Consider the following 15,667-nt stretch of genomic DNA (forward strand, 5'->3'; position numbering starts at 1 on the left):
AATCCCTTATCTCCATATCAAAAGTGGTGCAACAATGTTGAAAATGTCAGTGATCCATGATAAACTTCCCTGTTCAAAATGAAGCACCGTATCAGGCTGGCTTTTTCTTCTTGTTTCTGGGGACCACTATTTACCTCTAACTCATGTAAAAGGAGAATAATAAAAACTTAAATAAATCTCACTTAAAAATAAAGCTTTAACAAGGAAATAAAAGCAGAGTCTTTTTTCTCTAAGCAGCCAATCCTTTGTGTATTGAATACATATTTAGAAATGCAGGAGTGGGAGAATTTTTTTTCCAAGTTGCTGACATTCTGGTCCAGTATTCCACTCCAGAAGAAATGCCAACGTGACTCAAAGCTCAGTCCTTGTCACTGGAGGAAAGAAATATGATTACAGTGAGACCTGTGTTTATGATTCCTACTTTTACCTAGCCGTGTGACATACTGCTATTACGGGTCTATAACACTGGAGAGTGTTTGACAGTCTAACACAATCCTACTGGTGGGAGAATTGTTACTATCATCAAACAACTGCACATGGCATATTGCTGGTCCTCTGCACCTTACAAGGAGTTTAGTTGAAAACGTTAACCTTGTTGGCCTCTGTGCCCTTAGTGATTCCTGAGAACACTCAGATAAGACAAAAACATGGCACCATTAATTATAATAATTACTTGCTTTGTAATGATTCTTGCTACTTCCCAACCTTGCCAGATTCCTGATGACTTGGTGGCTGTCACTTCTCCTGGACATATGATTGGAGGTTTGTTCACCATTCATGAGAAAATGTTGTCCTCAGAAGATCACCCCAGAAGACCTCAAATTCGGAAGTGTACTGGGTAAGTGGAGCCTCCAGAGAACACATCTAGTTTCACAAGATTATGCTGTAAGGCTAGAAAATGTCAACGATTTCCTTGGTTCAATTCATTTGAATTGCTCTATTTTTCCAGTTGCTAAGATTGGTCTCACAATCCTTATAAAGAGGGATTGGTCAGCTTCACCTGTAGAGCCAAGGAAAACTTTACATTAGTGTATTTCTTGTATTATTCTTAATAATTTAAAAACAAAGATTCCTGCCAGGCGCAGTGGCTCACACCTGTAATCCTAGTTACTGAGGAAGCTGAGATCAAAGGATCATGATTCAAAACCATCCCAGGCACTAAAAAGTCTATGAGACTTTTACCTCCTATTAATCACCAGAAAACTGAAAGTAGCTCTGTGGCTCAAAGGGTAGGGCAGTGTCTTAAGCTGAAGAACTCAGTGACAACGCCCAGACCAAGGGGTAGGGCGGTAGCCTTGAGTTGAAGAGCTCAGGGCAACGTGCCCAGACTGAGAATTCAAGTCCCACGACCTACCAAAAAAAAAAAAAAGGTTCCTGAAGACTTTTTTTTTTTTACCTTAAGAACAACAATCATTCATTATATGGCTTATGTTTACATCATATTTTAAATGAAAGTTTAACAAACAAGTGTTCAATGAGGGAATCTCTAATTACAATCTCTGGGACTTAGTATTTAGAACTTAATCAAAATTAGGCTAAGGGTTTGTATGTCATAGAAACATATCAGTTTATGAAATAAAACATTATGTCTATAGTCATAGGTTTTATATCTATATAGTTATGTGTGTATTTCCATTGCCATGTCCATAGCTTTGAGTATGCAATTATTGAGTCCTCGCTCTTGTACTCTTTGGATTTAATAGCCACATATTAAGGATACCATGCACCTTTTGTTCCTTAGGTCTTGACTTGTCTCACTCAACATAATTCGCTCTAGGTTCATCCATTTCCCTGCGAATGCCATTATTTTATCTTGTCTGTTGGCTATGTAGAATTCCATTGTGTATATATACCACATTTTCTGTATCCATTCATCTGCAGTAGGGCATCTGGATTGTTTCCATCGCCTGGCTATTGTGAATAGTGCAGAGATGAACATAGCTAAGCAGGTGTCTTCATAATATCCTGGGTCATGCTGTTCAGGATAGATGCCCAGAAGTGGTATGGCGGGATCATAGGGAAGGTCTATTTTCAGTTCTTTAAGGAACCTCCACACTGCTTTCCAGAGTGGCTGAACTAGTCTACATTCCCACCCACTAGCAGTGTAGTAGGGTTCCTTTTTCTCCACAACCCCGCCAGCAACTGTCATTGTCTGAGTTCAAAATCTTGGCCATTCTTGTTGGGGTAAGGTGGTATCTTAGGGTTGTTTTTATTTGCATTTCCTTTATGACCATAGATGATGAACATTTTCTCATATGTTTTTCTGCCGTTTTAATCTCTTCTTCTGATAGGTCTCTCTTTAGTTCCCTTGCCCATTTAGTGAATGGTTTATTGGGTTTTCGGGGGATTAGTTTCTTGAGTTCCCTGTAGATACTAAATATCAAGCATTTATCAGATGTATTGTTGGTGAATATATTTTTCCAGTTTGTTGGCTGTCTCTCTACTTTTGCAACTATGTTTTTATCTGTACAGAAACTTTTTATTTTTAGGTAGTCCCATTTGTTGAGTCTCTCTCCAATCTGTTGTGACCCTGGGATTCTGTTCAGGAATCTGTTGCCTGTGCTTATGAGTTCCAGAGTCTCTCCTACTTTATCATGTAGCAGTTTCACGGTTTCTGGTCTGACGTGGAGGTCTTTGATCCACCTTGAGTTAATGCTTGTGCATGGCGAAAGGCTAGGGTCAATTTTTAGTTTTCTGCATGTGGCTGCCCAGTTTTGCCAGCACCAATAATTGAATAGACTGTGTTTGTTCCATTGTATATCTTTGGCTCCTTTGTCAAATACAAGTTGCCTATAGGTATGTGGTTCTATTTCTGGGTCTTCTATTCTGTTCCACTGGTCTTCTGGTCTGTTTTTGTGCCAGTACCAACAGTTTTTGTTATTATGGCTCTATAGTAGAGTTTGAAGTCTGGTATTATAATACCATATGCATTGCTCTTTTTGCCTAGAATTGTTTTGGCTATTCTAGGTCTTTTCATGTTCCATATGAATCTTTGGATTATATCTTCAATTTCCGTAGAGAATGTCTTTGGGATTTTTATGGGGATTGCATTGAATTTGTATATCAATTTTGGCAGTATAGCCATTTTCACTATGTTGATTCTCCCTAGCCATGAGCATGGGATGTCTTTCCATTTCCTAGTGTCCTCTTTAATTTCTTTCATTAGGCTTTTATAATTTTCATTGAACGATTCCTTTACTTCTTTGGTTAAGTATATTCCTAAGTATTTTATTCTTTTGGGGGCTATTACGAATGGGATCATTTTCTTGATTTGGCCTTCTGTTTGTGTATTGTTGGTGTACAAGAAGGCTACTGACTTCTGAAGATTGATTTTGTATCCTGCCACTTTGCTAAAGTGGTTTATTAATTCTAGAAGTTTGGGAGTGGAGTTTGTTGGGTCACTCAAGTAGAGGATCATGTCGACTGCGAATAAGGATTGTTTAATTTCCTGTAGACATTTTTGAGCAGACTTTATAGTCTATCTTGTGCCATGTGCAATCATTTCCCTTTTTAGCACCCACAGCGACAGCGGGTACTTTGTCCTGAACTTAAACCCCCAATTTAATGCTTTATTTATAATAGACTACATTTTATTTTTCCTCATACTAACATCTTTGTATTCATTTCAATATTAAGATAAGCCAGATCTTTGATGACAAGTTATGGTCTTCTGGACTCAAAATGTTCTTCTTTCTTGGTGATCAGGTTGTGCTGTGAGCCTTGAATGCATAAGACATTTGGCATAATGCCTTTTGGGAAAACATGAAGTTGATTTGGTGGCTATCACAAATAAGAGTTTGAATTCTAAATCCAGCTTTAGGATGTTAATTTTGCCTAGGAAAGCTTATTTGACTCTTTGGCTGCCATTTTCCACTTTCCTGGCTCTAGAACACAGGCATGGAGAACGCCTGTGGACATGGGTGGCAGCGGCAGCTTCAATTATTCTGGAAATGTCACCTTCAAGCTTCCTTCTCATAGTCTGGTTCTGCTTATAAATTTAATATCTTATGTTCTCCTACCTGTGTCCTTTTTTCCTTCCTCTCTTCTTCCACGGCTCTTTCTTCCTTTTTTTTTTTTTTTTTTGCCAGTCCTGGGCTTGAGCTCAGGGCCTGAGCACTGTCCTTGGACTTTCTCAAGGTTAGAGCTCTACCACTTGAGCCTCAGCACCACTTCTGGCTTTTTTCTATGTATGTGGTACCGAGGAATCGAACCCAGGTCTTCGTGCATGCTAGGCAAGCACTCTACCACTAGGCCAAACTCCTGACCTCAACTAACGATTTTTTAAAAGTAAAACACTCTTAGATTTATATGTCTAATGGTTCTTATGTTTATGTATCCATCTATTTATTTGTCTATTTTTGAGCAGGGACTTGCTACATAACCCAGGTGAGCCTCAAACTCACAAACCTGACTCAGCTTCCTTCCTTTATTTGTCGATTTTTAAATGTCTATTTGAAAGTTTCCTTTTGTAGTATAATTTTAAAGATGGAGTTGAGAAAATTACAAATTATTGCTGCTAGATGGCTATTCTCTGTAACAGGTCTTCAGTGTACGCTAAGTTCAGTATAACATTTCTTATGAGTGTGTGTGGGTAGTTTAAACTCAGTGTCTCATAATTGTTGCACTAGTACTCTACCACTTGAATTTTACCTACAGTTCTTTTTTTTTCCTGGTTATTTTGTAGATTGAGTGTAGTGAACTTTTCTGCTCCTGGACTGTTCTTAAGCTTTAGTCCTCCAGGCCTTGTCCTCATGATTAGCTAGAATTTCTGGTATGAAACACCAGGCATTCTTCTTAGTGTATATTTGCTAATGCATTTCAGTAGTTTAGGCCTTATGTATCACCAAAGGGGAGGAAAAAATAAAACACTTTATGAAAGAAGTAGGCCTTGGGAAAATGAAATAGGCTTTCATTATGGTAATGAAACCACTACACATAATTTTAGGGATGAGAGATTGAAGACAGGAATAATAACTACAGGGACAGAGGAGATACAGAAGAAAGGATATACCAAAAAAAGCCCTCGTGAGAAAAAAATAATGGAAACAGAAAGAGGAGCTATTTATCCATAAAAGATCTAGAATTGAAGAAGGACAGCCTCTTCAACAAGTGGTGCTGGCAGAACTGGTTAAACACCTGCAGAAAACTAAAGTTGGATCCTTCTTTGTCACCCTGCACTAGAATTAACTCCAAATGGATCAAAGACCTGGAGGTAAAAGCCGACACACTGAAAACTTTACAAGAAGGAATAGGAGATACACTAGGCCTCCTTGGCACAGGGCGAAACTTTCTTAATAAGGACCAAGAATCACAACAAATCAGAGAAAGGCTAGATAAGTGGGACTGCATTAAACTGCAGAGCTTTTGTATGGCAAAGGACATAGCTAGTAAACTAATCAGGAAGCCTACAGAGTGGGAGAAGATCTTCACCAACCATACAACATACAAAGGCCTCATATCTGAAATATATCAACAGCTCAAAAAATTGAATCAATCCAAAACTAATCTCCAAAGTAACAACCATCCCATTAAAAAATGGGCCAAAGACTTAAAGAGTCTTCTCTGAAGAAGAAACAAAAATAGCCTATAGACACATGAAGAAATGCTCAACATCTCTGGTCATAAAAGAAATGCAAGTCAAAACAACTCTAAGATTCCACCTCACTCCAGTTAGAATGGCCAGAATCAAGAAAACGAATAACAACAGATGCTGGAGGGGATGTGGCCAGGAGGGATCACTACTACACTGTTGGTGGGAGTGCAAACTTGTTCAGCCACTATGGAAAGCAGTATGGCAGTGCCTCAAAAGACTAAGCATAGAGCTCCCCTATGACCCAGCAATTCCACTACTTGGCATTTACCCAATCATCCAGAAACAAGGACATACTAAATCCACCAGCACAACAATGTTCATTGCAGCACTATTTACCATAGCAAAGATATGGAACCAATCTAGATGTCCCTCAGTTGATGAGTGGATCAACAAGATGTGGTATTTGTACACAATGGAATTCTATGCTGCTGTCAGAAAGAATGACATCGACCCATTTGTAAGGAAATGGAAATACTTAGAAAAAATTATATTAAGTGAAGTAAGCCAGACTCAAAGAAACTTAGGCTCAATGGTTTCCCTCATTTGTCATAATCAGTAGAAACCTTCGGCTCTCCTAGCAGAGATTTGCAATAGAGCAAAACCTTGATACAAAAGGCCATATAGTAGGACGCTAAATGAAAGGATCTCTAAGATATAGAAACATAAGCCATATAATGAATGATTGTTGTCCTTAAGGTACTATGTTATCTTTCATCTCTTTTTCTCCCTTGGTTATCTCATATTGTTACAGTACCTCACCTGATATATCGGATATGTTTGTATTTGGTTATTTGTAATTGGATAGGGAAGGGGGAAAACAAGATGAGGGATGGTGGGTGGGGGGGAGGGAAATAGGGACCAAGACATGTGAAAGCGTATCAATGTATGTGAATTAATGCACCTTCTATCTGGCAAATATCATGTAACCCTTGTATTAATTACAATAAAAAATATATGAAAAAAAAGATCAGTATTTTCAACGAAAAACTTTCTAGAGCACTTTGGTATCCCAGACAACAAATTCTGTTTGCCTTTTCCTTCCTTCAAACTCGAACTTAGAGACACTTTGTACTCTTACTATTTCCCCTCTTTCTCGCTTTGTGGCCCTGAAACTGACTTTCAGCAGTTGATTGGTACAATCACACACCATTCATCATTTTCTCCCCTTTTGTTCCCTGCCTATCTATCTTATACTGAACAAGTACAGTTTTGTAGATATAGCTCCTATCCCTTTTGTACCATTATAACTGGAATCAGAAGTTAAAGACTAGTTTTGAAGTAGTTATAAATACTATAAAACACACTGCCTTTATCACAAAATTGTCTTTGATTTTTGTCTTCCTAGCTGTATAATTGTCCTCTCCTCCTGATACCAGTGATGAACTCCGTGTATCACCCTACCTACTTAAATCTATTCAATCATCTAATAAATACATATATCATCTAAAAATGTAAAACAAAAATCTAGGAAAATCCTTAAAATCAGGGATATGTCTCAAACATTTTGAAGAAACAACTTGAGAAGGTCTACTCTACATATTCTAAATGATGTAGTTAAATTTTGGGAGCCTGAGGTCATTATTTATGCCCCTGAGAACCTGTTTATCTAGACACTGACACACACAGATTGGAAAAGTAGTGAGTGACTTGCTCCTTTGATCACGATGCAAGAGAGCCATGTCTGCTCAATGTTAGATTCAGGACCCATGAATGATTGTCTTTTTATGAAAAAAGTCTTCAAACAATACTAAATTTTTAAAAATCAGCCACATTTAGGATCTTTAACCAGAAGTGTACACTTAAAATTACTCTGTCCCTAGCAAAATTTGCTAATATTTCCTGAACAATTTTAACAATTCCATGGGGTTCAAACCATTTGGAAGGGTGTTGTTTTTTCCTAGTATTTGAGAATCATATTTATCTTGGCTCTATATTTGGTGACATTTGTCATCAGTAATTCGGGGATAGCAGTCATTCAGCTGCTCTAATACCTGCTCCATTTCCCATGAGCTTGTTTGTAGAAAGAAGCACATAAGCAGCCTATTAGAGAACAAGAGATTGAAAGACCTTGCATCTTTGTCCTGGTGCACAGGCCATGACGTTTCCTTTAATAAGGTTTTCTGGGGGCATCACAGAGAACACATGAGCTACCCCTGGGACTCATATGGGACACATCTTTATTTTTCAGTCCTCTCTACATCTACAACTTAACCGTCAGTATTCCTCTACCAGCTATATATCACCTTAACTAGTGTGACCTCCTAGATTTTATTCTTCCAAACATGGTATCATCATACAGAGATGAGTTATATAGTCAATGAAATGCAAATCTGTAATTTTGTAATGTGAACTGGTAAAGAAGTTTAGGATCTTCCCTTAAGAAGTAAATAGTTCGTTTTAAAAATTAATAGTTAAATAGTTGGTGATATTCCAGTTTGCCTTAACCCAAGCAAATGTTCTACTATACTTAATGAGTATATTGCCTCACTCGCCTCTATCTATCCTCTTGTCTGTGAGAACAAGCATAAAAAGTATGTAAGTACAGGCCAGGAGTTTGGCCGAGCTGTACAGTGCTTGCCTAGCATGCACGAAGCCCTGGATTCAATTCCAGAAAAACTCAGAAGTGGTACTGTGACTCAAGTGGTAAAGTGCTAACCTTGAGAAAGCTCAAGGTCAGTACCCAGGCCCCAGGGTAGGCAAAAAAAGGTGTGTAAGTTTATTTCTCTTATATAATGCCGTCATTATTTACAGAATATTCATATCAACATTTTACCCTGTAAAACCTAGTTAAATGCAGGGGGGAAATGTGGAAATTATAGTTCAAACAGAAGAGGAGAAGAAGATATGCTCCATCAAAAACCAGAATTACTAGGGCTTACAAAGGTGTATTGCCTATGGAAGGGACAGAATTTAAATTAGTACACAGAAATAAGTAACATTTCCCATTCCTTTATTTTTGCTCTCTCCACTTACTTTTTCTTTCAGGAAATTAAAATAATATCTTTGAATAATTCTGCCATGCTAGAACTGATAACTTACCATGTGAAGCTAATTAATTTACGTTTATTAGAAAAAATGCTGGAACTGATATTCTGCCTTTTCAAAGTAGTTAATTTAGATTCATTAGAAAAATAATAAATCTGTGGAAATGTAATAAAAGGATTTTGCTAAAGTGACATTTGAACATTGGCATGACGATTTTGGCTAGCATAGTTACTTTCCCATGCAACTTTGTTACACTGACAAAAACGAATTGTTCAAAAAGAATTCATTACAAAGGCAAAGTATAAAAATCAGAATTTCTGCTTCATTCTGTGGATATTTAACCCAACTAATCCATATAGAACCATAGATGTACAGGCCATTATGAGTGTATTCAAAGGACATTAATTCACCTGTGCTTATGTATCAAGTTAGTTTGGGGACCAGAGCTGCAATGTATTTTCCTACCTTCAACTTATGTCCTTCCTCTGGAACATAGGCTCAGTGCAGCTTCTCCTGGATCTGTATGACCTTTCCTGTTGTAGTGCTTTCATATGTCTGTAATCCCTGCACCCAGGTTGTTGTGAGACAAATGTTTCCTCTTACATTAAGAAAACATGTTATGAACTGAATTAAATATAAAATTTAGAGGTCATGTTACTATGCCTCTCATCACTAAAACATACTTCAGAACCACGAGAGGTAATAAGATAGTAAGTCATTCTAACTAACCATCTAGAGTAACCAACCACTAATGAAGAAGAGAACAGAATTAGAGCACAGGGATCTGTGTTCAAAACAATCCATTCTGAAATTCTTCGATGTGGGTGAGTACAAACACTTAGACTTCAATTTTATTGTCAGGAGAAACTACTACCTACAGAAACTAACTTGCTTTTTATTTTACATGGCGAAACTTTACCAGGCATAGAACCTAGAATGCAAATGAAACTCAGTTTTTTCCTAGATATTGAAGTGCCCCCCAACCAGTGACAGAACGTTTTTTGTTCACCTTTAAGTCGTATTTTAATAAGATAGTGTTATAATTAGGTTAATTTTTATAATCAATGTTGACCTACATTTTTATCTTTTTATAGTTACTTGATGCATTGAAAACTGTGACCTTCACTGATGGACGGAATTCATTTCACTTTGACACTAATGGGGACTTGAACACTGGGTATGATGTGGTCCTCTGGAAGGAGATTGACAGCCACATGACTATTGCCAAGATGGCTGAATATGACCTGAGAAATGATGTCTTCATCCTTGCGAACCAAGAAACAAAGCATGAATTCAGGAAACTCAAGGTAATCGTTGTAGGCTGTTGTTCTTATGTAGTCAGCATGGGATTGTAATTTCCAAGCCATCATTTCCTTCTGTGATTCTACTATGACACATTTCTCCTTCTGCTGGAAACTGCCTTGAAGGAGCCAGTCTCTACAGCCCTTTATAAATGTTAAGATTATTAATATTCCATAAGAAGATAGCAAACCCTAATGCTATAAAAAAAACCAAAGGTAGTATGTAGTCAATATTTCTTTAAATTAAGGATAATTATTTTTTAAAAAATATTTAAAAAATAAATACATCTGAACAGTAGGACATAAAAAAATCTGTTAGGATGCATATGAAAAGCAAAAGTTTAAAAGTCTATTTGGAATTTTTTTTTTACTTTGAATGTAGAAAATTTTATCTAAATGCTCCGAAGAATGTAATCCTGGACAAATGAAGAAAACCACAAGAAGTCAGCACATTTGCTGCTATGAGTGTGTGAGCTGTCCTGAAAACCACTACAGTAACCAGACAGGTAACTGAGTCACTGCAGCTCAGCCAGTGGCTCACCCAACCTGCTTCTCTTAAGATGATACTATTTACAATAATTCTATTTTCTCATTGGGAAAGTAAGGAAAGTTCCCAAGCTTCTCTTCAATTCAATTCTAGTGAAATTTTATTTAATCATGGAAATTTCTTGATTCTATCAACAATGCCTGCCCACTAAATACTAGAGACATAGACATAAGTTCACCTCTAAGAGAGAAAGCCATTCTTTCTCACATAATTCATTGAAGCCACTTTTAAAACATAAGTCTGTTAATTTTTATACCACACATCTCTCCCTATACAGATATACTAATGGGTACACAAGAATAATAAATCAGTCAATAATGAGTTAGATAAACCAAAGTATATCAGAAACTCAGAGGCACCAAGAATTAAGAAGTAAGCACCCATTCCCAGAAGATCTTAATATTCCTATAAAGAAGTAAAAGTTAACCCCCCAAAAAATAAGAAGTTGCTATGAGACAAAGGGACCAGCTACCAAGAGATTTGAGGAACTAGTCACTGATTGTTTACCCACCCTGTCTTTATCAAGTTGACAAGATCAAAGAAAAGCACACAAAGTACAAGAGAGAAACTAGGCGTTGTTGGCTCATTCCTGTAAGCCTAGCTACTCAGGAAGCTAAGATCTAAGGATTGAGGTTTGAAGCCAACTCAGACAGGTAAATCTAAGAGCACATTATCTCCAATTAACTAACCAAAAGCCAGAAGGGGAAGCATGGCTCAAGTGGTAGAGTTCCAGCCTAGAATGATAATGCTAAGTGAGAGCACAAGCCCCTTTACCAGCACAAAAATAAAGCACAAGAGTGAAATCATCAGCCTTAAGAGAACTAAAAGTAATTCTCCACATTTCCCGGGGTGACACCTACTTTAAAAGTATCATATTTCTTTGTTTATTGCAGCATTCATCTTCTATAAAAGGTAAGGTATATGTTTTATTTCCTTATTGGCTTCAAAGGAAGAAAATTACCAATGGATATATTCCAATATTTATAGCCTGCCACTGGCTTTTAAAATGCATTGCCTTTTAAAATGCATGCCAAGCTGAGAGGAGCTATACTTCCTAATAGACTGGGATGCAGAGGGGATCAGGAATCAAGGCTTCTAGAGCTTCATCAGGACAGAGAAATAAAAACATTGAGAAAGTAATATTTCCTTCCCATAAAGAGGTATGGGAAACGTCATGGACCCCATCTGATAACCAGGGCTAGCTGCTCCCAAGAACAAGTGTGGAGGACTGAGAAGACATTGGGGGAAGGCTGAGGAGTCGTGGCAGCCAAGAACCATGAATGTTCTGTGCATCTCAGACACATGGTTCTCATGTATGGGCCAGGCAAAGAAATGTCCACTGAGTAAATGAAATGATAGACGCTCACAGCTCTGGATACTCAGGAAAGGTTATGGATCTTGACAAGGAAGCTGGGATTGAAAACAGGAAGAGGTTGAAGGAGTCATGGAGTTGATAAAAACACTCTCTCACTTTGAGGTTATAAACTTTAAAAGCAGAACAGCGCTTTCAACATTCATAGTATACAATTCCATGGATGCTGGCTGAGATTTTGTTGAGGCCTGTCCTCCTAAGGGGCTGGGAATGGAAAAAGAAAACAGGCAAACCCCAAAGGCTCCATCCTTGGCCTTATTCACCCCACCCACGATCTGCTTAACGACTGCTGGGGATAAACCTTAATTCTTCATCAGCTACCCCTGATTATAATCTTGTGCTTACCTCACTTCTGTGTTTTAACTGACATATGGTAAATTCAAGTACTGTAATTCCTTAGAAAGGGAAAGCAAAGTTCAAAATAAAAAGGGGTGGGGCGGAGTCAAGGCATAAAGAGTAGATGGATGAAAAGTTTAAAAGAGGGACTTGGAGCTCTTAGTGAGCCCCAGCCATGCTGCCTCTGCTGTTGAAAGAACTGCAGCTTGATTCACAATAGCAGATAGTACATGGTGGGTGTCTACACAGAATTTTGAATATGGACCCCCAATAAAGCCAGCTTTTTGTTTTTGGCCATGCTGGGGCTTGAACTCAGGGCTTGAGCACTGTCCTTGGGCTTTCCTCAAGGCCAGCGCTCTACCACTTGAGTCATGACACCACTTCTGGCTTTTTTCATTGCATGTGGTACATAGGAATCGAACCCAGAACATCATGCATGCTAGGCAAGCAACTCTACCTCTAGGCCAAACTCCTGGCCCCACCCAGCTGTTTTTCCTTTTTTGTTTTTTTTTGAGAAAAATTTTAATTTCCTAAAAACTTCATAGCAGGGTTGACTTTTTGTCTCTCTCCCTGTCTTTCGCCTCCCTTCTTTTTACCTTTCTTTCTTGGCGATCCTACATACACACATACACACACACACACACACACACACACATAATATTTATGATTATGATTTACTTTTTAAACTATTTGTTTTATTTATTTTTACGTATATATATGTATATATATATATATATGTATATATATATATATATATATATATATATATTTGTCAATGCTAGGGCCTGAACTCAGGGTCTGAGCACTGTCTGATTTTTTTTTTTAATAAGTCAACTATACTAGTTTTCCAGTGAAGTCTAGAAGGGCGGGAGCGTCTCAGGGATAGTCCCCTGGACAGTCGCGTCGTTTCGGCGTGGTCCACATCACAGCATCATCTCCTGTGCCTTTCAGACATGGATAATTGTCTCTCATGCAACAGTGAGACGCACTGGGCCCCATCCGAAGCCCCGCCTGCTTGGAGAAGGACGTGGAGATCCTGGACTGGGACGATGCCTTGGCCGTCCTGCGGGCGGCGCTGTCGCTGCTGGGGATCGCGCTGGCGCTGGCGGGTCGGGTCGTCTTCACCAGGAACCTGGCCACGCTCGTGGTGAAGTCCTCGGGTGGGGGTTAACGGTGTGCTACGTGATCCTCCTCTGCCATTTCCTCAACTTTGCCAGCAAAGTTTTCACCGGGTTTTTTCACCGGGGAACCGCGAGATTTCACCTGCAGAACCCGGCAGACCCTGTTCGGGGTCAGCTTCCCCCTCTGCGTCTCCTGCCTTCTGGTGAAGTCCTGGAGGATTGCGCTAGCCTTCACCTTCGACCCCAGGCTCCACATCGTCCTCAGGGGCCTCCACAGGCCCGGCCCCGTCGTCCTCCCTCGCTTGCACCGGTGTGCAGGTTGTCATCTGCGCCCTCGGGCTCGTGCTCGCCGCCCCCTGGCTCCGGGTCATCGTCCTGGAATGTGCAGAGGGCTCTCGCCTGGCCTTGGCCGCCATGCGGGGCTACATCGCCATCTTGGCTGTCGTCTGCTTCCTGTTTGCCTTCCGAGGGCGGAAACTCCCCCAGCATGACAAGGAGGCCAAGTTCATCCCGCTCGGCAGGCATGCTCGTCTACTTCATCGCCTGGATCACCTTCATCGCCTGGATCACCTTCGTCGCCTGGATCACCTTCTGCAAGCGGAGCTGATCGTCATCCTGATATCCAACTACGGGGCCCTGTGCTGCACCTTCTTCCCCACGTGCCACGTCCTTCTCTACAAGCGGGAGGCCAACACCAAGGCCGCCTTCCTCCGCACACTACACAGCTGCTCCTCACACAGCGCCCGCAGCCTGGCCGTGAGCCCCAACATGGATACCCATCCCAGGCCTGGGGCGGAGCCAGGCGGCGCCTCCGGACACGCGTGCCGGGAGAAGGCCACCCGCGTGCCTAGGACGTGGCCTAGGAAAAGAACCGCAAGTATCTGAGAGATGCCACGTACTAGAGGAAAAAAATAAAATAAAATAAATAAATAAATAAACAAATGTAGCTAAGAGGTGGCACCTACGTTTCCTCTGGGTCTTCTCCACCATCATCTTCACCAAAGTTGCCTTCATGTTCTCACGGCCCCTGGTTGGTCTTCGCCTCTTTTCTCTTGGGCGCATGGTGAAAGTTGACGCTTCTGTTTCGATGTGAACCCATCAACCAGCACTTACGTTCCATCTTCCAGCACCTCTCAAACAAACCTCTTTCTTTGTATGGCTGCTGTTGCTTCCTTAAACGTCTGGCCCTCTCCATTCTCTTGCCTCAGTGCAACTGAACATTTGAGCCATTGTTACATTTCAGGTGATAAAGCTGTGTTTAGTAGGACAAGAAGCAAGAAGGGATCATTCCTGATCTCAAAGAGCAAGAGAGAGAGAGAGAGAGAGAGAGAGAGAGAGAGAGAGAGAGAGAGAGAGAGAGAGAGAGAGAGAGAGAGAGAGAGAGAGAGCTTTTTGCTTCCCTGGGGGATTCTATGATTGCCACATGGATAGGCCCTATGCAGTTAGCCATCCTGGAGGATGAAAGGACTACATGAAGAATATGATACTTACATGAAGCCCCAGGGATGATTTAATTAATTAAACTACAGACTAGTGCAGTCCTCAGACCCGATAAGCCTCTCTTGAGTAGCTAAGATTATTGGAATAAACTACCAGAATCCAACTTGACTTGATTCTTAAAGGTGATTCCATTTTCAGTCAACATACTCTACACACATTACAAGACTATCCATTTCTATGTCTTAACTTTAACACAAGCATCTTCCAGACACATATCTGGCTCAGATCCCTCTTCAATCAACACATCTGCTTGCTCCTCTGACCCTTTAAAGCCAATAGACTGAAAGTATAATCCATCTTTTTTCTCTTAATTCCTCCTCTCCTGTTTTCTATTTCTCAGTATGCTCCCTCGCCTTTGCACGAATTGGGCTGCAGAAATTCATCGTGTGTGTGTGTGTGTGCAATCAGAGTTTCAATCCTGGGGTTCAAACTCTGGGTTTTGGAGCTGTCCCTGAGCTCCTTTTTGCTCAATGCTGGTGACCTACCACTTAAGCCACAGAACCATTTCCAGCTTTTTCTGGGATTAATTGGAGGTAAGAGTTTCAGGAACTTCTTGCCTACATTGGCTTGGAACTGAGACCCTCAGATCTCAGCCTCCTAAGTAGGTAAGATTACAGACGTTGAGCTACCATCACCTAGCAAGGAATTTACTCTTTTTTTGTTTTCTTTTAATATTTTATTTTTGATTTAACATAGACTGACAATTACAAGAAGAGTTCACTGTGATAATTCCATAGATGTGTACAGTGTTCTTGGAACAGGTTCATTCTCTCCATTATTGTCCTCTGCCCTCTAGGAATTTATTCTTGACTCCACTGTCTACTTTTCCCTTTTGACTAGGATGCAAGTGCCTCTTCTTCCAGGAAGTCTTGTTTTCTGCCTCTATCTTATCTCCTATGGAGTGTACTCCAT

At 40.0% G+C, this 15,667-nt stretch overlaps 1 protein-coding gene across 1 annotated transcript; it reads left to right on the top strand.

Moving 5' to 3' along the window:
* Positions 1 to 647: 647 nt before the first annotated feature.
* Gprc6a (G protein-coupled receptor class C group 6 member A) lies at positions 648 to 14,140 on the top strand. The gene is given in 11 exon segments (XM_090337755.1): positions 648 to 838; positions 3,889 to 3,982; positions 9,673 to 9,885; positions 10,262 to 10,385; positions 13,086 to 13,130; positions 13,133 to 13,296; positions 13,299 to 13,349; positions 13,351 to 13,548; positions 13,550 to 13,765; positions 13,767 to 13,844; positions 13,847 to 14,140. Coding segments are annotated over 11 exon segments (1,668 nt in total).
* Positions 14,141 to 15,667: the final 1,527 nt, after the last annotated feature.

The sequence above is a fragment of the Megascapheus bottae genome, chromosome 8, assembly GCF_031878675.1.
Source record: "Megascapheus bottae isolate mThoBot1 chromosome 8, mThoBot2.hap1, whole genome shotgun sequence".
Classification (NCBI taxonomy): domain Eukaryota; kingdom Metazoa; phylum Chordata; class Mammalia; order Rodentia; family Geomyidae; genus Megascapheus; species Megascapheus bottae.